The sequence below is a fragment of the Ornithorhynchus anatinus genome, chromosome X1 (genome assembly GCF_004115215.2).
Source record: "Ornithorhynchus anatinus isolate Pmale09 chromosome X1, mOrnAna1.pri.v4, whole genome shotgun sequence".
Taxonomy (NCBI): Eukaryota; Metazoa; Chordata; class Mammalia; order Monotremata; family Ornithorhynchidae; genus Ornithorhynchus; species Ornithorhynchus anatinus.
Window position 1 is genome coordinate 101602996 of NC_041749.1, and position 27105 is coordinate 101630100.

Consider the following 27105-nt stretch of genomic DNA (forward strand, 5'->3'; position numbering starts at 1 on the left):
GAGCCATGGTTATGTGGTTTTTGTAGGCTTTTAATGTTTCTTGAAACGCTAGATTGCATCCGTAGCTAAACATGTCCAAAACTGAGCTCCTCATCTTCCCTCCCAAGCTCTGTCCTCTTCCTGACTTCCCTATCACTGTGGATGGTACGACCATCCTTCCCGTCTCTCAGGCCCGCAACCTCGGTGTCATCTTTGACTAGAATATTCAATGCTTAGAGAATCCCAGGTGGTCCTCAGCTTCTTTGTTATGTGAATAGTCTTTCAGTGATTGTTGGTAAACTTTTAATTTCTGACCATGGATCAGTGGTATCTATTTTCCAAATTGTAGGCACCCATGGGCAGGGAACATTCCATTGTACTGTACCCTCCCAAGTGCTTAGTACCATGCTCTGCATTGATTGATATCGATTGAGTGCTTACTGTACTGCAGAGTACAGTACTAAGCACTAAGGAGAGTACAGTATGACAGAATTGGTAGACGTGAGTCCTGCCCTCAAGGAGTTTATAGTCTAGTGGGGATGTGTTAAGAACTATTATCATTTGAATTACTTGTCATACTATTTGAAAAAATGACTTCCAACGAATCTTTCCTAGCAAATGAAATGGTAACTTTTCCTTCCTAATCTTAGGCAAAACTGCTGGACTCTGTTTACCTGCACACTGTGCCCGGAAGCCCTGGTAGAATTATCCATGATACCAAACTTTGGGTAGGAAATGTGAAGACAGCAACTCAATCGTGCCCAAGATTCACAATTCATTTTTCAAGTTTCATAAATTGTGATACATAATTCCTTAGTGAGTATACTACAACCGGTTCTCCTATAATTCAGGGATTATATTCTTGTAGAACCCCGAGTTAAGGAAAATTCACATTTTAGCATTCATCCCTTGTATTCTCCATATATGCACATCCATATATATCCAGACAGAAGTGTGCTATTGGAAGAACATTCCCTCGTTCTGTCATATGGTAGAACTGCCTGTGCTGTATATAGTGCAAGTTTTTGAAAATGAATGTTCGAAGTAAAACTTCATAGGTCAAGTACGGGACCTTAATTTTGTCAGAAGGTGGGACTAATCATTACTTCCCCTAGAATTGACCATTTTTGGCCATCTTTCTGACCCCCTACCTCTCCTTCACCACCACCCCCAAACACACACACACACATACACACACACATACACACACAACTTTTTGGCAAGACAAATAACTTTGTAAATGATTTCGTACCTGTCTCCTTCAGTGTGTAAGCCCCTTATGGGCAAGGAATATGTTGCTTCTCTTGTTCTTCCCAAGTCCTCAGTACAATATTTTGCACCTAGTGTGCACTCAATGAATAATAAATACTATCACTACTTCCACTTCCTGTTGCTTTCTGCATGATGGCAGGTTAGCCAGTGGCTGGAGCACGCCAAAATAATTGCTTAAAGTCTGACTTGTTCCCCCAAGCTGTGGCCAGTTAGTCGACACCCTCAGGATGGTGAGGGTGAGGGTACTGTTTTAGTCCCTTCTAGGATCACAGCATATCTATCTCCCTGCTTAGAGGGCCATGAGAGGCAGCGTGGCCTAGTGGAAAGAGCATGGGCTTGGGAGTTGGAGGTCATGAGTTCTAATCCCGACTTTACCACTTTTCAGCTGTGCGACATTGGGCAAGTCACTTAACTTCTCTGTGCCTCAGGTACCTCATCTGTAAAATGGGGATTAAGACTGTGAGCCCCACGTGGGACAACATCATTACCTTGCATCTACCCCAGCACTTAGAACAGTGCTTGGCACATAGTAAATGCTTAACAAATAGCATCATTATTATTACTCCATCTCATCCTCCTGTCTCTAAGGAGAGTCAGGCTGAGTGATTTGCCAGAGCTGTGGCAGGCCCAACTTTTGTTCTCTACTTGGAACTCTCCTACTCATTCATTCATTCAATTGTATTTATTGAGTGCTTACTTTGTGCAGAGCACTGTACTAAGTGCTTGGAAAGTTTCAATACAGTAATAGAGACAGTACCTGCTCACAACAGGCTCCCACTGTCAAGGTATTAATTTCCTTCTCCCTCCACTTCCAAGCTTTCTTTGGCCACAGGTCTTGTCACCGTAGTCATAGAGGTGCTGCTGTCCCCACCTAAGATGACTTAGATGCCCAATGCTCATTCCTCATCCAGTACAGCTGTAAGCCAATGTTGCCCTCTCTCAAAGGCCAAGGATGGCCTAGCTCATCTCTCACCTTCAGGGACGGGGCAGGGGAAGGGGCAGCCCAGACAGCCTAGCTCCAGCCAGTCCCTTTTTCAGATCTGAAGATTGAAGAGCAATGAAACCTTCTTTCGTCCCTGTCAATCTCTATCTATCCTCCCTGAATCTCGGTCTCTCTCTTTCCCCCCTTTTTCTCCTCCCTCATCCTCTCTCTATTTCTGTCTTTCTAGCTTTCTATTCTACCTCTTCTTCTCTTTCCCTATCCCTCCCCACCCTCTTCTGGATGAGGCTCTCTGGCTGTGAGTGGATCATTTTGCCCTATGAGAGAGGTAGGCTAGCCTTACCTATGGCTGACCACCTTGCACAAAAAGCAATGAAGGGGAAACTTCTTAAACACTGCGGCTGTAGTCACTGCCTCCATCTCTAGTTCCTGCTCTTTTTAACCCACTTTCTTGAAGACCAACTTCTGGGAGCTCCCTTCCCCTCATTGGAAATTTGACACCTATGATTCCATTTTCCTCTTGGTTCACTAGATAGTTAGGAAACTGTTTTCCTCAAGGGTATCTCAGAATACTTCAAAATTTTTTCTTGGCACGAAAGGGACACTTACAGGCCCTACCAGAGACTATTGACAAGTTGAGATCGAAACCAAAATAGGAGAAAAAAATGCCATTAGTAACTGAAGTGGCTTCGTTGTTTGTTGCTATAACTTTAGCTCTGAAGCAAATTTCAGAGCATGGTGATTTTAGCTAGGCTAAGACGTCACACTATGACACTGTGAAATATAGTCCTCTAAGGAGTTACATTTTCTACCAGTACCTGTAGATGAAATGCCTTAAATCAGGGATTATTCCCTGGATAGTGGGGAGGAGTTCATTTGAAGGAAAAAATATTTTTTCATAACATCTGAGATATTTTCACTAAAGAGAAAACATTTAAAAAGAATATGTATTTTGGCATTTCCTGCCAATTGGTGAATGCAGTTGTAGAATTTGGTTGAAGGTGAAATGTATAGCAAGGCTTCGCATTATTTTTGGTACATTTGAGAGAGACTCTGGCTGACAAATGTATTCAGATACAATTTGAAGCTGCCCACACAGCTCTACCAGCATTCCTTAATCCTCACATGCTGTTCTATTCTGTGTCCTCTTAATGTGAGCAATTGCTGGTGCTATTCTTTCATCTAAATTGCTAAATAGTAATTAAGGGAAGCCTTTAAAACAATGTGAACTTTTAAAGTTCTCTAAGAAATTTTATTTTAGACTATTTGCTGCTTATGTTTTAATAATCGTGCCTTTGGAGCATCAAGAGATGTCTACGGAAGTGTAATTAGCTATCAAGTAGATTTCGGGAATCTGAGTATGTAGTGTTAGATGTAGCAATTTTAAAAGGTTCTAGCCATAAACTCAAATGACTGCCATTTTTTTTCAAGATTTCTTTGCAGCTTAATGCTATGTTATGGCATTGATTCCAGTGAAATGGAGATGTCACTGATCTATGCTTATAAATCTTGACATCCTTAGCTTTTTAGAGATACACTTCTTTCAAATCATCTCTTCTGTTGCAGCATCCTAAATCCCGAATTGCTTTTCATTTATCTCATTTAAATCTTGGCAGCTTATCGGAGAATGCATGTAAGAGTCTGAGCAAGATATTGGAAGTGTTCTTGGTGTTTTCATTCTTATAACCTTGATCATTGATAAACTTTGCTTTGAAGTTTTACTGGAGTTGAATGCTGACTATTAAGGTGGGGGAGAGGGAGCAGGCAGATTTGGTGTGGATTCTATAGTGTTCATACAAAATGCTTCCAAGGATCAGTGAAAAGAAACATAAAAGACAGGATTGAATCAAACCAGTGATTTTATTCATCTCAGAAAACCATGGCTATTTTCTAGAAGCATTTGTGTTGCTCCATGCTTATGGTCATCAGGAAATAAAGTAAGCTTGCATTGAAGTTCTAAGTTGCTGCTCTATTATTAGATCAGTTTGATTCATTATTGCTTACGTGGTAACTTGTCTTAAAACATTTGGCAGCAAGCAGTCTTTATTTATTTGTTGCACACATGTTTATTGTCCTGAGAGTAAGATATTTAAATATTAGGCCAGGCAGGCATGGTATTGGCCTCAAAAAATTTGTAGTAGAAAGCTTTGACTTTATAAGCCAAATTAAAATATGGCCTGCTAATTTTGACTATATCCACCTTTCAGGAAAGTCAAACAAAGTCAATTCCGATAGGATAGTGAAAATTGTTTATGAATCTTTTTGAAGAATAGCAGATACAGTGAATGCTGAGCCTGGGAATGCCACCATTTCAGACTGACAGCTTGTAGCTTTTAAAGTGTGTTTCTTTTTCCAAAAGGAAAACAAGAAATTTTACACCCCATCCATCCTTCCAGCCAGTTCTTATTCTGTGTGGTAAAACGTGGTTTGATGTCTAGGGCACAATCACTCAGGCAATTTCAAAGATCCACAGAACAAAAAAGACTTAGGTTACTACAAGTATAATAAAAGTTTGGGGGCCTGGAGCTCCAAATGTTGTTTGCTATGTATAACTGTTTTCTCCTCTTCTTTCTCTTTCATCGTGCTTTTTATATGATCCAGTAGTGGTGAAATTAAAATATATATACATACATACACACTCACACATACACACCCACACATTAGTGAACCATTCCTACCATAGGCAAGACAGTCATGAAATTTGGACCACTGTCCCACCAGCTGAATTAGGGCTGGCAGGTCCCACTTTGGCAGAGGTCGAAACTGTAGATGGGGCCACTTTTCTTGCCACACTCAGCAGCTTGCAGCCTATAGCTTATGATTAATTCCACAGGGGCTCCTAATCGTTGATCTACACTGCATCACTTTGAAGGATGCCCAGAAACAAGTGCAAAATTTGAGAGCTTTATCCAAATGAATGACTATTCCAATCCCTATAGGACTTTGTGGGGAATGCAAAAACATTTGCCACCAGCATTTAGCATCTTGAAGGAAACTATGTGGTTCAGTAAGGATTTCTCTACTGAGGCAGAAGCTAGGAGAATTCAGGCAATTTTGTGACCTTGTGCTGAATGTTTGGAAAATCAGCTTCTGGCTAGGACCATCACATAAAAAGAAGTTCCACGTAGTAAATTATTTCTCTCCACTTAAGCTTTATCTTGGGTAAAGAGAAGCTAGGGTAAGCTAATTTGGGGTGACTGCAGGGTATACCCTTTTATCCAGCCCGCTCATCAAGAAAAGTCATCAGATATCTGCTTTTTGGCAAGCTGATACTCAAGGTTGGCCCTTGCAGTGGATTTAAATATTACCTTGTAAACTTGTATTTCTTTATTTTCAATTGTTTTGTTTTCCAATTTGTGGTACTGATTAAATCGTAACATTGGTCATTATCTAGTTTGTCAGTTTGGTTCAATTATAGTCAGAACTTCACAGAACTGTCAACTGGGATGGGTGATTTTGGTCTTAGTGTTAAGCAGCCCCAATTTTTATCAGGAAACAAAGCTTCCAACTAACAGAAAGATACAAAGATGATTATTCAGACACAGTTTCTGGCCCACAGGGAGTTCCCAATCCTAAAACGAGAGTAGGGAAGAGAGGACAGATGCACATGGAAATAAATTACATGATAAAGTCAAACCAACAAATTAAGAGAGTTAAGAACTACATTCCATTATGGTGAAAGGATCACTTTTCAGGTATTTCAATGTTCCGACAGGGCTATCCATAGGACAACAGTAACAACCTTCCCAAAAGTTATTTTGTGCGTAACAGCAGCTTCCTGGCAGAAAAGGGCAGAGCAGGATAGGGCTGTTCATCAGATTGAGAACCTGCTTGCCCTGGTCCCACAGGATAAATACATTTCTCGCTGAAATGAACATCAAAGTTGCAGCTGTGTATTTCTGCATATTATATCGCTCTACACTGTCCAAGGTGACAAGTAGGAAGATAGCTAATAAAGCAAGAAGACACGTTGGTGTGTTTAGATGTTCTTGATCTATGGCTATAAGGACCAACTGGCAAGGCTGAAGTTTTGGTACATTTGTATTTTTTCTATGCTTCTTTTCCAATTTTGTTTGGATTTATACTTCAAATCTGCCACTGGCCATTGGGGTTGCTGAGAATTTTGCACATGATGATTAAATAATAGGGTCTGTTGCCTAGGGGCTTACTTTGCATGGCATTGTAAAAAGGTGCTCTTTCGAATTAGGTGAATGAGAAGAGAGGAAAAAAGATGGTCATTTAGAAACAGGCTACAAACACATGCTGTGTGGTAGGAAGAAAGTTTCATTTGTAGCTCTAGCTATAGAGCTTAGATGTCCCAGGCAGGTGCCTGTTTAGCTAGGTAATCTGAATTGGAAGGGAATGATGATATGAAGATAGCACTGTTCCTAGAATAGAAGAGCCACATGAAGTATTAATTCTCTTCTGTCCAGTTTCTTATCTCTATTTGAGTGCATGGATTTTCCTTTGTCTTGGAATTAAATTTTGAGCAAATCAGTGAAAATGGAACCTATTGTGATCTAGTAGGCGGAGGTGAGGAAAGGGGTAGTCTGTTCCTTTAGAGATTTTTACATTTGACTGGCATAAGGATGTTTTTCCTGTCTCCTAACCTTCCAAACCCCATATTTACAGAACATAATTACATCATTACAGGAGAATTCATAAAATTAAAGAACTTAATTTTGTTTATTTCAAAAACCTCACTATACACTCTAAGATTTAAGAAGATCTCTAAGTTTTTTAAGAGCTTCCCCAAGGGCAAAAACTTTCAACATCTTAATATAGCGGTATTCTTCCAGTACTTCATTTTCACCTAAGCCCTCTCTTTTAGCTGAAAAGACAGGTCAAGTTTTGTTACACTGAATCAGGAACTGTTATCGCCATTCAAATATGACCCTTTCCACTGCAGACACTGCAAAGTGCCACTTTTCAGGGCACCATACTCTTCTTTGTAACCCTATTAACTTTTGTCAGTATTCTGATAAATTTTGCACTTTGGGGTTGGTTTTTGGAAAGAATCCAGATATCTTTGGCTTAATTAGAAAAAGGAATACAGTGTCCCAAGAGTTGTGATTACATTTAACAAGTGTAGAATCATTTCAATATTGAAATTGAAATTATTTTGTTACTACTAACAAGCAGTAACATAAATAGAGCATTCAGACAGGGGTTTACCTGAACTATGAGGTAAATTGCAAGAATAGCATGAACTATCAGATGGAAAATTCTTTTTAAAACAATTAATGGCATCATCTCAAAAAGCCAGTTTAATTGAACGCCTATGTGAGCTGAAATAATATACATTCATGGAGGATTTGTCTTATTCCTGATATGTAACTTTGATTAGGAGTATTCTAATCCCTTATCCATGGCATCCTCCTTGCTGTGTTCACCACCTAATTAAACAGACTATCATGAATCTTAGGTTAACAGATATACTTTGTCAAGTGACATTTGGTGATTTTTTTAAAAATTCTAAACAGTGGAAAAACTTCATTCTTATGTTTCAGAATAGAATATCACTAATGATTCCAAAATTACAAGTTGAAATTATCATTCTCTGGTGGGATAGAGTGATGAAATAGCTCTCTATACAACAGCCTCTACTCTATCCTAATCCTTCTTGACCTCTCAGATGCCTTGGACACTGTGGAAAAAATATGCAACCTTGGCTTTGCTGACATGCCTCTCCTGGTTCTTCTCTTATATCTCTGGCTGCTGTTTCTGAGTCATTTTCACAGGCTTCTCCTCTGCCTCCCACCTTCTAACTGTAGGAGTCCCTCAAGGCTCAGTTCTGGGTCCCCTTCTAATCTCCATCTAACCCACTCCCTTGGAGAACTAATTCACCCTTATGGCTTCAACTACCATATCTAGGCAGATGATTCCCAAATCTACACCTCCAGCCCTTACTTCTTTCCTTCTCTGAAGTCTTGCTATTTCCTCTTACCTTCAAGGGCATCTCTCTTTGCTTGTCCCGCTGACACTTCAAATTTATGTCCAAAAGAGAACTCCTCATCTTTCCACCTAATCCCTACCCTCTCACTGACTTTCCCATCACTGTAGAAAGCACCACTATTCTCCCTCTCTCACAAACCCGTAATCTTGACATTATCCTGAACTCATTTCTGTCATTCAACCCACATGTTCAGTCTGTCATCAAATCCTTTTGGTTCTACCTTTATTGTTCAAATCCACTCTTTACTCTCCATCCAAACTGCTACTATGCTGATCCAAGCACTTATCCTAACACACCTAGACTATTACTCCATCATCCTCCTTGCCGACCTCCCTTGCCTTCTGTCTCTCGCCACTCCAGCCCTAACTTCGTTCTACTGCCAGAGCATTTTCCTAAGGAAACAGTTTAGTCTGTTTCCCACTCCTCAAGAACCTCCAGTAGTTGCTTATCCACCTCTGCATTTAACAAAAGCTCCTTACTATTGGCTGTAAAGCACTCCATCACCTTGCCTGCTCTTATCTTACCTCACTGATTTCTTTTTGCAATCTAGCTCGTTCACTTAGCTCCTCTCCAACCAACCTACTCTTTCTGGCTTGTTGCCGACTTCTTGCCAGTGCCCTCCCTCTGGCCTGGAACTCTCTCTCTCTTCATAGTATTATGGTAGTTACTAAATGATTACTTGGTACTTTGCACTATACTATGTGCTGGGGTAGATACAAGATAGTCAGATAACACAGTTCCAGTCCATATGGGGCTCACTGTATAAGTAGGATTTAATTTGAAGCATGAAGAAGTTAAGTGACCTGCCCAAGATCTCACAACAGACAAGGAGTGGAGCTGGGATTAGAACCCCGCTCTTCTGACTCTCGGGCCATTGCTTTCTCTATGAGGTCATGCTGTATCTTCATATTTGGCAGACAAATCACTCTCCCTACAGCCTTATTAAAGCCTTATTAAAATCACATCTCCTCCAAGAGGCTTCCCTGACAAAGCTGTCTTCTCCCCTACTTCCTGTCTCTTCTGATTCATGGTTGCTAGTGGATTTGTATCCTTAATTCACTCCACTCTCATCCCCTTAGCATCTGTGATCATATGAACATATCCACAATTTATTTCAATGTCTGTCTCACCATCTAGACGATAAGCTCTTTATGGGCAGGGAATGTGCCTACCAAATCATTTATATTGTACTCTCCCAAGTCCTTAGTACAGTGCTCTGCACACAGTAAGTGGTCAGTAAATATGATTGATTGATGGAAAATAGACACATCAGAAAAAAATCTACAATTATGAAATATTTTATTATAATGAAAAATCATTTGTTTTTTTTTATTTTTCCTCCTCAACTTTCAAATTGTGTTTAAGAACATCTTAATAGAATGTGCAACTTTCTTTTTACAGAATTACTTCTAAAACTTTGCCTGCCCTTTAGATTGGTGCATATAATATGGCACTAAATAGTCAAAAGGTTTCACGATATCTTTGAAGAAGTAGAAGAAATTTTTAGTCATTTTTGGAAAAAAGTAGCATAAAATGAAGGCTTTGCATTATCGCTTTCCCCAAAAGATTCTAGAAACATTGAAGTTTAGTGAATCCCCAGGTTTCATTAACATAAACTTAGAGAAGCAGTGTGGCCTAATTGATAGAACATGGGCCTGGGAGTCAGAAGGACCTGGGTTCTAATTCTGGCTCTGCCACTTTTCTGCTGTGTGACCTTGGGCAAGTCATTTCACTTCTCTGTGCCTCAATTCCTTCATCTGTAAAATAAGGATTAAGAATGTGAACCCTATGTGGGATGGGGATGGGGACTGTATCCAACCCGTTTATCTTCATTCATTCATTCAATCATATTATTTGAGCCCTTACTGTGTGCAGAGCACTGTACTAAGCACTTGGAAAGTACAATATAGAAATAAAGAGAGGCAATCCCTGCCCACAGTGGGCTTGCAGTCTTGAGGTGAGACAGACATCAATACAAGTAAACAGTCATCAATATAAATAGATAGAAGTACAGTTATCTACATATTTACATAAGTGCTGTGGGGTGAGAAGTGGGGAGAAGTGCAAAGGGAGTGAGTCAAGATGACATGGAGCTGAGGAAAAGGAGGCTTAGTCTGGGAAGACCTCTTGCAGGAGATGTGCCTTCAGTAGGGGTTTGAAGGGGGAAGCATGATTGTTTGGCAGATTTGAGGAGGAAGGGCGTTCCAGGCCAGAGATAGGATGTGGGCCAGGGGTCAGTAGCATGACAGGTGTGATCGAGGCACGGCGAGAAGGTTAGCACCAGGGGAGCAGAATGTACGGGCTGAGATGTTGAAGGAAAGAAGGGAGATGAGGTAGGAAGGGGCAAGATGAGGGAAAGCTTTAAAGCCAATAGTGGGGAATTTTTGTTTGATATGGATGTTGATAGGCAAACACTGGAGAGTTTTGATGCAGGGATGACATGGTCTGAACGTTTCTGTAGAAAGATAATCCAGGCAGTGGAGTGAAATATTGACTGAAGTGGGAGAGCCAGGAGGTTGGGAGGTCAGAATGGAGGCTGACGCAGTAATCTAGTCAGAATAGGATGAGTGATTGTACTAACTTGGTAGCTGTTTGGATGAAGAGGAAAGGGCAGATCTCAGCGATATTGTGAAGGTGAGACTGACAGGATTTGGTAACGGATTGGATATGTGGGGCGAATGAGAGAGCGGAGTCAAGGATGACACCAAGGATATGGGCTTGTGAGACAGGAAAGATGGTTGTATCTTCTACAGTGAAGGGAAAGTTCAGGAGAAGACAGGGTTTGAGAGGGAATATAAGGAGCTCAGTCTTGGACATGTTGAGTTCGAGGTGGTGGGAGGACATCCAGGTAGAGATGTCCTGAAGGCAGGAGGAGATGCAAACCTGGAGGGAGGGAGAGGGATCAGGGGAGGAGATGTAGATTGGGGTATCATCCACAAAGAGATGATAGTTGAAGTCGTGGAAGCGAATGAGTTCTCCAAGGGAGTGAATATAGGTGGAGAATAGAAGGGGACCAAGAACTGACCCTTGAGGAACCCCTACAGTTAGGGGATGGGAGGGGGAGGAGGAGCCTGCAAAAGAGACTGAGAATGAATGGCCAGAGAGATAATAGAACAACCAGGAGAGGACAGAGTCAGTGAAGCCAAGGTTAGAGAGGACAGAGTCAGTGAAGCCAAGGTTGGATAACGTGTATCTACTCCAGCACTTAGAATAATGTCTGCCACATAGCAAGTAATTAACAAATGCTATTATTATTATCATTATTATTTATGCATCCAGAGGACAACTCCTGAATTTAGCAAATTCCTTGAACTTAGTGAAATAAATACCAAAAGCCTATCCACAAACACACTTGTAAATGCAAAATTCAGCCATCAGTGACATCATTTAGATTGCAGTTTATGAGAGACTTGGTTTTTAAACCACTGAATCATTACCCTAATTTTGTGATCTCTTTTCATGTTTGAAAGATGCATGGATAATGATGTATGTGCAGTAATTATTTGGTACTCTTCCATCTGTGCTTGGAACTTCCTTTATAGTCAGCAGGAACTCTTACTCCTGTAGTTATTACCAGAAGTACAGATTTTACGGCTTAACATTCAACACCAACCACTAATTAGAACAGCAACCTATCTTCAGTCTTTAAAATATAATATTTTTAAGAATCCAAGTTGCTATATCATGCACCCAAATAGCATTTTTAGCAGCATCATCTTTAAAACATAAGAGCATAAAAGGTTTTAAGTTTATTGTGAGTTTAGTGTATTACCGTTAAGCAGTAGCAATCTTCATTGCACACCTATTGTGCACAGAGACAGTGCAATAGCACTAGAAGTAATGGTCCTTGACCCTCAAGTTGCTTGTTTTTTTTAGTTTATGATAATTGTTAAGCATTTACTATGTGCCAGGCACTGTACTAAGTACTGGGGTAGATAGAAGCAAATTAGGTTGGATATAGTCTATGCCCTACATGGGCTCACAATCTTAATCCCCATTTTACAGATGAGGTAACTGATGTCCAGAGAAGTTAAGAAAGCTGCCCAAGGTCACAAGTAGTGGAGCTGGGATTAATAATAATAATAATAATAATTGTGGTATTTGTTAATGCTTCTATGTGCCAGGCACTGTACGAAGAGCTGGGGTAGATTAAAGGTAACTGAGTTGAAAACAATCCCTGTCCCACATAGGGCTCACAGTTTTAATCCCCATTTTACAGATGGTGTAACTGAGGTTCAGAGAAGTTAAGTGACTTGCCCAAATTCACACAGCAGCCAAGTGGTAGAGCTGGGATTAAAACCCAGGTCCTCTGACTCCCAGGCCGGTGCTCTGTCCACTAGGCACACGGCTTCCTAGTATAATTATTATTGTTGTTTTTATGCATGTATGCTCACTTTTAATGATAGATGCACAAACCAATTGGGCAAGATATTGGCTAATATATAATTATGCAAATAAGTATTAAGAACTGATCGTTAGAGGATATGGAACATGTATTCTTGAAAGAACATCATTTAGTTAAAGAATAACATTTACCATGGAGTATAGAGGACCACAAATGAATTTTTTACTTGATTACACAGTAAAACAAATTGTAAATACTCCATTACTATGAACAGTACTCCTATTAGAGGACTAAAGAGAAAATAAACAACCAGTAAGCTGGAGTATAAAAGAATCTAATGCTTTTTTTTCTCTCATGAGGCGTATGAAAGCTCTCTACTGCTGTTTTCTTGGACTTCCTATTGATATTAATTTGGTGAATCGTTGTTTGAAGACGGGGTGAAACTAAAATAACTTTTTTTTTAGGATCAGCATGTATTAGAGACTGATTCAATGGATGTCATAAAGAACCAATTGAAATAATCTTAAAACTTTCATGTAGCTTATGACTATATCTTTATGGTACCAGATCTATTTTTAAAGTGAATTTTCTAGAGGAAAATTTACGTTTTGACCCCAAGTCTGCATCAGGATACATAGTCAAGCCTGAGATACTCCAGGAAAAAGCAACAACAAAAACAACCCTGACTCTGTGATGGGTATAGGACAAGGATGCAAATCACATAAAGTGTCTTTGATTGGATTATGGGCTTTTCTGGGAGCTCCTAAATAATCGTTCTCCACCCAGTTGAAGGGGTTGATTTATGACCTACTAATGAGTTGTGTCCTCTGATTAGTTACTGCAGAAGGGATCTGAATCCTATGGAACAGCTGACAACCACAAGACATGGTCTGACACTGATAGGCAGGAGGTATCTGGGAAATTTCCAGACATGCCTCACCCCTTCCCCCGAAACTGTGTCCCGGTTCCTGAGGTGGGGTGGGGTGGAGGGGAGAAGAGGAGTAAGGGGCTCTGGGCACGTCATGTCACCACTGCCACTCCTCCAGAAAACAGAGAGGAAGGGTGTGGTGGGGGAAGGGGGAAGCAAGCCACTGTGGGAGGGGCAGAAATGGGGATCACAGAATACCCCAACATCCTCTTCCCTGGCTCAGCCCCCTTAATGTTGGTATTTGTTAAGCACTTACTATGTGCAGAGCACTGTTCTAAGCGCTGGGGTAGACAGAGGGGAATCAGGTTGTCCCACGTGGGGCTCACAGTTAATCCCCATTTTACAGATGAGGTAACTGAGGCACAGAGAAGTGAAGTGACTTGCCCACAGTCACACAGCTGACAAGTGGCAGAGCCGGGAGTCGAACTCATGACCTCTGACTCCGAAGCCCAGGCTCTTTTCCACTGAGCCACGCTGCTTCCCTTATTACTAAACCAGTGACAACGTAGTTTAAACCACCTTTCCAATGGATGAGATGAGGAAATAAGGTGGATGTTTACCCAGGCAGAAGGACTTAGCTGATAAACTGGTCACAGTTCAAATGGCACTAATCTTTTCTGGAGCCTCTGTGATCTCAGTTTAATTATATTTTATTTGTATAGCATAAACTTAAAATCCAGTAATAAATTCCACTTTTGTTTGCTTGCTGCCAATCTGTTGCTGATTCGCCCTTCACACAATCAGAGATCTAAATACTGAATATATAGAGCTGAATATTGCCCCTGATGGAACAGTTACACCACCAAACTCCTGAGTGATGAGCTGGAATGAGCTGCTTGCTGAAACAGCAAGCAGTTAGGACAGAAGAAACAGTTTAACCACACAATGAAGAAAAACCTTAAACCTTAAACCACGAAAAATAGCATTGGACAATTAGAACACAAGAGCAGAAGACAGAATAGGCTGGTGAACAGCAATTAGAAATGGGGGTAACTCTAGAACAGTGGCTTTGAGAAGATTGTAACACAATGATAAAGTGTCAGGTATTGCGGGTAGCAATTATAGCAGCGCAGTAAGAAGCAATTTTTACACACATAAGGTGTTCAAGTATTGTCAATCATTCATTGATCTGTGCAGCCATATTCTCACATTGATAAAATGCCTCCATCTGTAGCCTCATCTTCAAACCTGAAGGAGAGCTTCATACACATACACACACAAACACATGCACAAACACACACACACCTTTTGCTCTTATTTCAATTTTATTTTATTTGGGTTTTTCACTCACCTCCAGGGGAATATCCACTTTGAAGTGTGCAGGGAGATGAAACATGACCTTCAGCTCCACTGAAGGTATTTTTCAGCCTGTTTATTTAAAATGGTATTTGTTAAGCACTTACTATATTTCCAACACTGTATGTCATACCACTAAACAATTACACATCTGAATACAATCATCATCATCATCAGTGGTATTTATTGAGTGCTAACTATGTGCAGAGTATTAAGTGCTTGGGGAAGTAAAATATAGCAGAGTTGGGAGAATATCACTTGCTTTATGAAAAGGAGAATTCTGATTTGGGGATTTAATACTTGGAGGCAATCAGTGGAATGGCACATAAAAGGATACTATATGATTATAGAGCTGGAAGAGACATGGAGAGAGTTTATGGTCAAACTTTATCCCTATATCCAGGTGAAAGGCAACCATTCAGACAGTTGATTACTATTATTTTCTCAAAGATCTCTAAGGTTGGAAACTACAACCTCCTTTGGGTAGACCATTGTAAATTTTGATTACCCTAATAATCAAGAAGATCGTCCTTTTGACCAGCAAAATCTCTCCTAACCCAATTTAACCCATTTGTCATTTGGTCCTATTTGGAAGGACCAGTCATGTATTTGAAGAAAGTTAATTTACGCCTTAGTTTTCTATTCTTCAAGCTAATTCCTTTAATCTTTTGTCCTACGATTCATTTTCCATCATTTTCATCATGAGTGTTCCTTTTCTCTACACCCTCTACATTGCCTCCACATTAGAAGTGCTCCAGCACTTAGATCAGTGCTTGGCACATAGTAAGTGTTTAAGAAATACCATTATTATTATTATTATTATCATTTTGAAATTTGGTGACCAAAACTGGACCCAGCACTCTAATGAAATTTTCAACAATGCTCCTTCCTGGGCTTTGAATGCTATATTACTAGTAATTCATTTCAGTACTCTGAAGACTTTTAAAATAATAATAATAATGATAATTGTAGTATTTGTTAAATGCTTACTATATGCCAGGCATTATACTAAGTGCTGGGGTAGATACAAGATAATTGGGTTGGACACAATCCCTGTCCCATATAGGGCTCACAGTCTTAATCCCTATTTTACAGATGAGGTCACTGAGGCACAGAGAAGCAAAGTGACTTGCCCAAGTTCACACAGCAGACAAATGGCAGAGCTGGGATTAGAATCCAGGACCTTCTGACTCCCAGGCCAGATCAATTCTGATAAGGGCATGCTTTTCTAGTAATAGTGAATTTGTTTAGGTCTTATTATGTGCCATGCATTGTCCTAAGCACTGAGGTAGCTACAAGTAAATCTAGTTGGACACAGTCTCTGTTCCTCTTGGGGCTCACAGTCTAAGTAGGAAAAAGTACTGGGAGTGCTGTACTTGTGCCTAGGCAATCTTTCCATTCCTATGTAGGCTCCTTTTTAAGGAAAGGGAGATGCTCCTACATATAAATAAAAGTCCAGTAACTGAGAAATCAAATGAAAAGATAGAAAATAACTATTACCTCATAGAACAGCAGGAAACTAAGAGATGATAACTATAGGCATCCACAAAAAATAATGACCCACATTTCTTGTGAACTCCCAGATTTAGAGTTGACATTGTGGAATTAAGTGAATTAAAAACTCATTGACCAAGAAAAATGCATAGAGGCGGATGCTACTACACTTTCTGGAGAGGCAGCCCCACTTTAGTGACATCAGTCAGGTATTGACTTTGTGATCAGATAGTCCTTAGTTCTCTTGGATATTCTCAGAGACCTAAAATCAAATGCTGAGTCTATTCATGCCTGGAATGCAAAAGGGCTTTGATGCATAGTCCCTAACATAGATAAATATCAACAAAGAAAAAACAATGGTCTAAGAAGTTTTGATAGACTCACTATAGATAAGGCAATAAATAAGATATTTTATACTTTCTGATTATTCTGTGTATGGATTAACTAACTTTCCCAAAAATAGAGGTTGTTAGCAATGGAATATGCTTCTTCCTACAAAATTTCACTTCCTTTTTTTTCAATAGTAATCCCTAGACATTTCTATGTCTTATTGTTCAGTGAGTTGAAGGGGCAGCCTTTAATTTGAAATGGTTATTAAACATCAATTATGCATATATAACTTAAATATAAAAGTAAATTTGGGAATTAATACAATGAATACAAAGAAAGTCTTGACATAGTCTTATTGAAAAGATCTGTACAACAGTAATGATGAATGCCTTTAAACATTTAATTGTTGTTCACTAGAAGAATATATTTATGTTACATGATAAATCATTTTTTAAATAACACTTAAGATCATTTGAAGAGTTTCCACACTTTGAATATATAGAAGATAATAAATAATATAATGGCAGGTGTGAATGTTTACCTTTTGTGAGTAAATGGACCTATTGGTTGGGTTTTCTCTATGTGTATTATGAAAACTATTTTTCAGAAAAACAAACATAACCTCTTTACTTCTTCCTGCATTACATGGAGTTGCTATTAAACTAGTTTCCATTAAACATTTTAAGTATTGTTTTGAACATAGGGTAGTTCAAATTCTCCCGACTTAATATTTAGATAAGATAAATCATAACTAAAAAAACAAATATTTCTCCTATGAAAACCTTTTAAAATATATATTTTCTTCAATTTAGTAACTTCCCACAGCTTAATTATCTTTGTAGCATTTAGTTTAGCAAGTTCTTGATAATCATTTAAAGTTTAATTAACATGAAATTTCATCAGCTTGAACTATTACTTCAGTCAATGGAAATGCAATCCTCCAAATATAAAATAAGCCAATGGTGATCACAGGTTATGGGGGTGGTTAAGAATGATCAAAAATCAAGTGTCAAAACATCAAATGTTGTCATATGAACTATTAAATATTCAGTAGTTAATAGTAAAATGATTGACTCCTGTCTCTTACACTAAAGCTAAATCTAGTTGAGCCCCTAAACTTGCCCTTACCTAGCACCTAGATTAATCCTACAAATATTGAGCCATAGTCAGAAAAATGCATGCCTCTAGATTTTCTCATTTTATAATTTTTTTTTTCAAAATGGATGTGTGCCTGATTTTCCATTGTCATTATTTATTGATGTTCTATGAAAGGCCAAATCCTGTACAAAATGTTGGGCATTTGCGGAGCACTGTGCTAAACATTGATGAGAGAGAGTAAAATAAAATTAGTATATAGCAATTAGTCCTCTGGTATTCACAGAAAATTGGTTAGAGAACTGTCAGCAAATGAAGCGAAATCATGGATATCATTGGTGTCCAGAGGCTGCACTCGAATTAGATTGTGCAATTCATGAACGTCTGGTCCTTTGGGGAAAGGAGGGAGAGGACCACCCAACCACTGAAGAGGCAGGGATTTTTGTGGATGTTGTTAATAAAAGAGACGGTAGACAGTAGGGGATGGAGCTGGGGTTGGGGCTGGGGAATGTGAAGCCAACTGTGTATAGGCAAAATCGCCAAACAAAAAATATGTGAATACAAAGGAACTCTGACCTATGACATCAAGGAGCTTACAATAAAGTGGCAATACAGAAATTACATAAAGAAATTACAGATAGAAGTAAGAGATTATATATTTTATATGTCATATATACTATATCTTATATATGTACATAAGTGCCTTGGTTGTTCTGAGTACTTAAATGCTACAGGGGCTCAGAAGGGCTGAAGTAGTAGTTGGGGAATATAAAGTGGGGAGATGAAAAATTAACTGTTAATTGAAATTAACAGTTCAATTTCAATTCAATTCAACCGTATTTATTGAGAGCTTACTGTGTGCAAAGCACTGTACTAAATGGTTGGGAGAGTACAATATCAAAATAAACAGACACATTCCCTGCCCACAGTGAGTTTACTCTCTAAAAAGAGAGACAGATGTTAATATAAATAAATATGCACTAAGTAATAATATAAATATGTAGAGTCCTGTGGGAGTGGGAGGGGAGGATGAATAAAGTCAGGCCTCGTGAAAGAGATGTGTCTTAAGAATGCCTTTAAAGATGGGAATTGCGAGGGTATGTCAGATATGAACGGGGAAGGGAAGTGTGAACAAGAGGTCGATAGTAAGAGAAATAAGAATGAGGCATAATGAGTAGGTTCACTTGAGAGGAATGAAGAGTGCAAGCTAGAGTTTGTGAGACGAGAATGGATAAGAAGGGGGAGAGCTGATTATGCGCTTTAAATTCAGTGGTGAGAAGTTTTTGCTTGATACTGAGGGGAATGGGCAACAGTAGGTGTTTTCAAGGACACACATGCAAAAAGACATTCTTGAAAAATGGTCATGGCAGTTATGGGCCAGAGAGGGTCAAGACTAAAGTCAGGGAGATCGGTGAGGAGGCTGATGCAGAAGTTGAGGTGGGATGTGACCATATGGATCAATCAATCAATCATAATTATTGAGCACTTATTGTGTGAGGAAGGGAGGAGACACATATTGTCATCTAAGTGGACCAGAAATTGGGTTGAAAATGTATCATCATCATAATAATAATAATGTTGGTATTTGTTAAATGCTTACTATGTGCAAAGCACTGTTCTAAGCACTGGGGTAGAAACAAGGTTATCAGGTTGTCCCACGTGGGGCTCACAATCTTAATCCCCATTTTACAGAGGAGGTAACTGAGGCACAGAGAAGTTAAGTGACTTGTCCAAAGTCACACAGCTGACAAGTGGTGAAGCGGGAGTAGAACCCACATCCTCTGACTCCCAAGCCTGGGTTCCTTCCACTAAGCCACGCTGCCTCTTCTGTTGTGTTTGTTAAGTGCTTATTATGTGCCAATCACTGTACTAAGTGCTGGGGAATATTAAAGATAAGCAGGTCAGACACAGTACTGTCCCATAAGGGACTCTCTGTCTTAGTAGGAGAAAGAACGGGAATTTCATCCCCAGTTTACAGATGAGATAACTGAGACATAGAGAAGAGCAAACAGCAGGCAAGCAGCAGAACTGAGATTGAAACCCAGGTTCTATTACTTCTAGGTCCATGCTCTTTCCATTAGATCCTAACGTCCTTACTTTCAATTTCAAAATTAGCGTTTTTGCCATTTTCCTGCATTCTCAAAAAACATTAACTCTGAAATTTTTATCAACAAGGGCATTTTCAATTTAAGGTGAATCATCTGTCTCACCTATGTGAAGACTTTAAGGATCTTTTCCTTCTCTTCCTTCTTTAGCCATCTATCCCTTCAAGCCAGGTTTTAGATAGAATAGTGCTTGGTACGTAGTAAGCACTTAATAAATACCATTGTTATCATTATTATTATTATTAATATTTTGCTGCTTCAGAAAGAGTTTTTATTATTCTCCTGCAGAAGTGTGGGGTATGATTTATGTGTGACATTGGGAATATGGCTTGCAATTTGGTATGGGGAATACTTAGGCTGAAATTTCATTATTTCCATGACAAACGTCTGTTCAGTACACTGAATAATTTCACCCTCATTCAACTTTCTCTAAATTGAAGAAAGAAAAGATATTTGGAAGCATTTATAGTATCACCCATTCATGATTCAAAAATACTGAGGTTGTCTATTTACACATCAACAATATATTTATCTATAAATATATGAAAGAGATGACATGATACCATTTATTTCTCCTCCTATCTTCAGAGGTGACATCATTCTTCCTTTGGTAATATCATTTCTATTTGGCAAAATAATACAACTGCTGGGTCTCCCTTATTTATTTTGCATTGTCAGTCTTCATAAAAAATGTATAGCATGTTACCATTAGAATTGATCTGCCACAGTTTGATCTTTTATATATTATCTTAGGATACCATAAAACCTGTACTTACAGACAAAAGAAACAATTCCTGCCAACCTGTGGGTGTTAAAAAAGTTACCCCAGGATTAGATTTGGGGACTTATTGGTCTCATTCTGAAATGTTATATACCTTTTATTCTGTATTGTAAAACTAAAGTGGAGCTCTGGAGCCAGGCTAGCATATCAGAACAATTTTCCTGTCACAAAAAGTAAAGTTTAACATCCATCTATCTGTTACGTTGAATTCACTTGGTTACACATGACAAGAATATTCTTAATATGTTCTCAAACAGTGTTATTCACAGGGGGTCTAGTTTTGTCCATTTTAACATTTATAATTTGTGTGTGGGTACAAGGAAAGGGAGAGACATAAAGTCATAGTGAAGACACAAGAAGAGTGAATATCCAAACACACCAGCTGCCTTTGATACTTGGTGAAGACTATTTGGGGATTGAGAATTTGAAGATCATTAGGAACAGCTGACTAAGGTTGTTTTATTTTGACAGGCCAGCTGGGAAGGTAAGATAGAAAAAATGGATGGGGGAGGGGCAGGGCAGTAGAGCCTAGCCTCTGGTCTCCATGTATATGCATTTTGCAGGACTAAAGAGGTCTGGGTGTGGTTATGTATTATTAGTATTAATATTATTACTCTGGTATCTGTTAAGTGCTTATTAGGTGTCAAGCATTGTTCTAAGCACTGGTATAGATTCAAGTTAATCAGGTCACAGTTTTTGTTCCACATGGGGCTTACAGTCAAAGTTAGAGAAAAAGGGGGTATTGAATCCCTATTTTTAGAGTTGAGGACCAGGAGGCACAGATAAGTGAAGTGACTTGCCCAAGGTCACACAGCAAGCAAGTGGTAAAGTCAAGATCAGAACCCAGGTCTTCTGAGTCCCAGGCCCAAGCTCTTTCCCACTGGACCACACAGCTTCTCATAGACCATGCTGCTCGTCATGTAGCACAGCCTCCTTCAGCCTATGGCCCTAAGCCTGATAGTGTGGCCCCACCCAGTGTCCTCTCTACCAGACCGATTGAAATTGTGAGAATCCTTGGTGATTTAGCCTTTGTTGATGGTTAATAAACTGTTTAGATTTACAGTGATTTTCACCTCTTTGAATGTATGTGATATACTTTTTCCAAAGAGTGTTCTTGTTCATGATGACAGCAATGAAGAATTGAACATCAGGAGAGAACAAGAAAAAGAACAGTGTAATGGATTCTACAATCAGTTGTTATCTGGAGTAGTGTCCTGAGGCTAATTTTTCTTTCAGGTTTTGCTAGATTATTAAGATTATATTTTTAAAATTTTCAGGGGAATAATTCTTTCTACTTGCTATCATATTGGATCTTGTTTAGCTTTTTAGGAAGAATTGCCCAGCAGACTAAGGAAAGTATTATTATAACCGTTCAGTATACAGGCATGTTTTGGATTCGAAGGAGGGTATTTCCTGGCCAATATATGCTTCCTACTTGAATATTAATAATAACTGTGGTATTTGTTAAGTGCTCACTATGTGCCAGGGAATGTACTAAGCGCTGGAGTGGATACAGTTAAATCAAGCCTCTTCAAGTACAAGGCAGCATTGGGAATGTACAATTAACAAAACAATGGAAAGAGCTTAGATGCAGCCTAAGTTAATTTCATTTTTGGTGAAAAGTCAATTTTGTATATTGAATTGTGTATTTCATTTTTATTACCAATTTTTGTTGAATTAACACTTACACATAAGGAACCTGTAAGTTTTCTTATAAGTAAACATAAGTCCCTACTCCTTTAACTTATGCTCTAATTAATTGACTTTTTTCTTGCTACTCAGTTTTGCTGAAATAAACTTGACTTTTTCTGTGTATCTATACCATTTATACAGATGATGTGGAATTACAAGGCCCAGTGTTCATCAGAGAACCCAGTCACCATATTTTCCCAGTTGATTCAGGGGATAAAAAAATAACTCTACATTGTGAAGCCAGAGGCAAGCCTACACCACATTACAGGTATGGTATTAAGCTTGAAAATCCGAATCAATATCTACCTTATTATTTAAAATGCAGTCACAGAATTTGTTCTACTGTAAACTCAATCATGGCCTGATAGTAATGACCATGTTTTAACTACTACCTACACTGTGTTAGTCCTTCAGTCTTAATATATGGAGTCCTGACTGAAAAATTGTAAATCCTTTTTATTTGAACAGGAGAGGTTGTATAAAATCCACATCCAGGGAATTTGGAAACATGGTTACATGCACTATAAGAGGAAATAAAAATTTACTCTGCTGATTTCAGAGGTTATTGTTATGAAAAAAATGATCAATTGGGTAGCACAAACTAATTCAGCATATACTTTGGCTATGACTGTTTTACCATATACAGAAAGTACTCCGGGAGTGTAAGTAGGGCATCAGTGGGCATTTCATAGTTTCAGAGCACTAGAAGAGAGTTGGAATGATCTGAGAGAGTTAATGTAGCTTTCAAAGATCTCAAATGAGGTAGCTTCAATTTATGATCATGAATGATGATTGCATGTTAGTAAAATCAATCAGTAATATTTATTAAGAACCCTATTTGACTATGAATTCCTTGAGGTCAGAAACTTTGTCTACCAACTGTATTGTACTCTCCCAAATGCTTAGCACAGTGCCCTGCACAAAGGAAGCACTTAATAAATACCATTGATTTGATTGTCTTGCTGTGTAAAAAACACTAAACTAAGTGCTTGGGAGAGTACAACAGAGGAACAGATGCAACTTCTATCCTCAAGAAGGTTGAAATCTAATGGAGGAGATAGACACAGATGTTTATTATTATATTCTTCTAAATTAGTACAGTCTGCCCTCCTCCTTCATATCTCCCTAACTTGAAAGCCTTATTAAAAGCACATCTCATGCAAGAGGCCTTCTTCAACTAGGCCCTTGTTTCCTCTTCTTCCACTCCCTTCTGTGTCACCCATTCACTTGGATCTGCACCCTTTATTCACCCCTCACTTAGCCCCATATCATATAAATATATAATTTATTTATTTATAATTGATATCTGTCTCTCCCTCTAGAATATAATCTCGTGGGGCAAGAAAATATCCACCAACTCTGTGGTGTTTAGTACCAACCAAGTGCTTAGTACAGTGTTCTGCAAACACTAAGAGCTCAATAAATATGATTTATTGATTAAGTATTTACTGTGTGCTAAGGTTTAGAGAAGATACAAAGATTTGTAACCAGACCCAGTTCCCATCCTACATAGGGCTCACAGGTGATCTTATCCACATTTTACAGATGAGAAAACTGAGGCCTGGAGTGATTAAGTGACTTGGCCAAGGTCATGCAGTAGGCCTGTTACAGCATTTGCATCTGAACTCGTGTCTCCTGGCCTCCAGTCATGTGCCCTTTCTACTAGGCCATTCGGCTTTCTTTTTTTAACTGATCTAAATATATTATGTTTAACTATCTTGTGTGTCCAAGTGAGGTTTTTGTTCAAGGCCCTTTCTCTCTTTCTGCCCACATGATTGAAAAGGAAACTGAGAGCACAGACCCACAACATTGATACATGAATTTGCCTTAATGATCCAATGGATAGAACTTGACCCTTTTCCAGGAAAGCCCAGACAGCAGTAGCAGGTTTTGAATTTTAATTAATTTAAGACCAAAGTGGACTCTTTCTGTGTGTGAAGGAGAATTAGGAGATAGGGAAAGGGCAAAAAAAAGCCAAGCATTTGGCTCACTTAGCAGATTTAGCCAGAAAAGAGCCAACACCCACTGCCCCTTTTCTCCATTCGAGTTTAGTCGGTGAAACCTTTCCTTGCTCCCTGCTCTGTCTTGCTTCCTTCTCTCTGAGTGAGAATTAAAACCAGCTCTTAAAAGCTGTGCATGCCCAATAGCCTCAAGGAGGTTTTGTTGGATTTCACTCATTCGTTTGGCAATATGTATTGAGTACCTGCTGTGTGCAAAGCTCTGTTCTGGTCCTTGCCCTCAAGGTTTCAAGCAGAAAGTACAGCATTTTCCCCAACATTAATGTTTACACAACTGCAGTCAAACCTATCAGCAAATAGATCAGCAGGAAGTCTCTCACTAGTCTCACCCTGTGGGTGAAACAGATCAGCTCAGCAATACGTTCCCCTGACTTCTCCTGTCAAGGCAGTTCAACTCTGCTGTGTTCATCAGTCTTTTCTTCAAAACATTATTGTCCTCAAATAAGCACAGGCTTAGACATAGCAACAAAAATGGTTCAGATGTGAGATGTTATCAGATAAATGAATCTTCCAAGCCACTACTTATCCTATGACTAATGATGATGAATGTGTCAAGATGAAAAATTGACTTGATAAAAGAATTAGAAAAATGCACACACATACTTTTTAGATTAATGGGTTAACTATTTTGTAAGTGAAAGAAAAGCCTCAGTGTAGGGATCAGGAAAGATTCACTTTATGATTTGTTGTTGTTCCACATATTATTCATTGACTATACATATATGTATGTACATATATATATATATATATATACATATACCCACATATAATATAATATATATCTGTGTATCTATATATATGTGTGTGTGTGTATATATATATCCATACTTTTGCTAATGCCTGGCTTCTGCAGTCTGGTTTTCTAGCTACACAAAGTGACCAAAAAGATTTTTAACAGTGTGAAGGTTTATTGTCTACGCTTCTTCCACATCAATCTGACATTAGGAGCATGGGCTGGTTAAAAATTCCACCACCCATTGGAGCAATGAATTTGATGGCTTTAACCAAGAGCATACTGAATGTTTGACTAGGCATTTCTTTTTCAAGGTAACCTGAACAATACATTTTATCTTGCACTCCATTGGGAAGATATATATTTTTAGAAATGAGTCCAAGAATTTAGTGGGAAGAATATTTTACTCTGTAATTAAAATTAAGCTTTAAACCAATCAACAATTTTTTTGAAAACTCAATTAAACAATAGATTCACTTCCATTAAGCAAGTAAAGAACTAAAATACTGCTGTATTGCTCTACTTCATATTCACACTAGTGAATCACCTTCTATTTCCTAATGAATAACACTCCAGATCATTTTATAAATTAGATCTAAATGAGACACAAACCTTACCCAATAGATTACAAATTAAGTTTAGAACACAGTGGGTCATAATCACAATCTTATTAAATTTCTGCTTTGCCTTGAGTTTACTCCAGTTGTTTACTCCAGTTTCTTATTAGATTAGAAACATTTTTTTGTCATTTTATTCCCATAGCTGTCATATGTATATATTTGATGTACATCTAGTTGCCCATTTTTTATTATCTCTCATAGCTTGAAAATAAGTAGAATACACAAGGGATGAAGATGAGTGTGTGTGAGAGTAGTACATAGACGAAATAAAAGAAAGAATATATTATAGGCATATGGAGTTTTTATTCAACTCATATGATTGTTTATTACAGACTATTTTCCCTAGAGATCTGATCATGAAGACAAAACTGATTATCAGATGTTAAATGAAACAGAACATGATTCAAAGAGATAGAAAAAAAAATATTAATTTTATGTTATCTTATTTTTAATAGCCTCTCTTTAAGAAAGGTTAAGTATCCAAAAAATCAACATTTCTTCAGAGAAGTAGTTATCAAAATAAAATTCTCTAGTAATCTCTTTTTTGTTTCTCCCATATATGCCAATTGACATTCAGATTCATTAAATCTGCCTATGGTAATGAAAATCACTGGCCTTTGGAATGTCTACATCTACCTAATAAGAGTGATAATAATGATAATAGTTATTGAGTACTTACTATGTGCAAAGCTGATCTAGATTCAAAGTAATCACATCCGAATTCCTGTCCCACCTGGGACTCACGGTCTAAGAGGAAGGAATAATATGTATTTTATCCCCATTTTGCTGATGAACGAACCGAGGCAGAGAGCAGCAAGTGACTGGTGCAAGGTCAGTCACTAGGCAGAGCCAGGACTAGAACCCAAGTTTCCTGACTCGCAATCCCATGCTCTTTCCACCGATCAATCAGTCGAGCCACTCTGCTTCCCCTACCTAAATAGTGAAGGCAATTTCCTTATTTTTTCCATGCAGTTCGATTTGAAAACTGCCATCACCTATTGTTCAATTTTGTGGCAGCTTCAAACAATGAATATAGTTCAAGAGCAGAGTAGACAGGACCAAGAATTGTCCAATGTAAACTCTGTGTGCCCTCTCTGACCCAGTATAAATATGGCTTTTGAGCAATGTTGTGGATATCTAATTATGTCCAATCTCTTTTAGGTTCATTAATTATGTTCTCCTTTTTTGAGTTGAGGACTAGAACTCATTCATGGTTCCATTGATTTAGGGCTAAATTGGGAGTGTTAGCATATATTCTCTCTGACCCTTTATTCCTTCAAATGTAAAATGGGACAAAGAATATTTTCCTTCAGGAAGAATGTTTACAGTGAATATAAAGTATCTTCAGTTTAGTTGTTGAAATATACTTTTTTGGGCCTATTTTTTTGCCCAAATATAATGGTGGCAAGGAAACCAGAGCATATGAACCTTGATTTTTTCAAATTAAATATTTCATTTGGGAGAATTGAGATGAAAATTTGCTTATTAAAGACTGATAGATGTTATTCATTTCTAAAGTGA

At 38.5% G+C, this 27105-nt stretch overlaps 1 protein-coding gene across 1 annotated transcript in view; it reads left to right on the forward strand.

The window, feature by feature from the left end:
- The window catches only part of LOC100073526 (contactin-3), a 278783-nt gene that overhangs the window by 54276 nt on the left and 197402 nt on the right, over positions 1–27105 (forward strand). The window contains exon 3 of the mRNA XM_029049701.1: positions 22355–22481. Within this exon, the coding sequence (XP_028905534.1) occupies positions 22355–22481 (127 nt within the window). The remainder of the gene's footprint in view (positions 1–22354; positions 22482–27105) is intronic.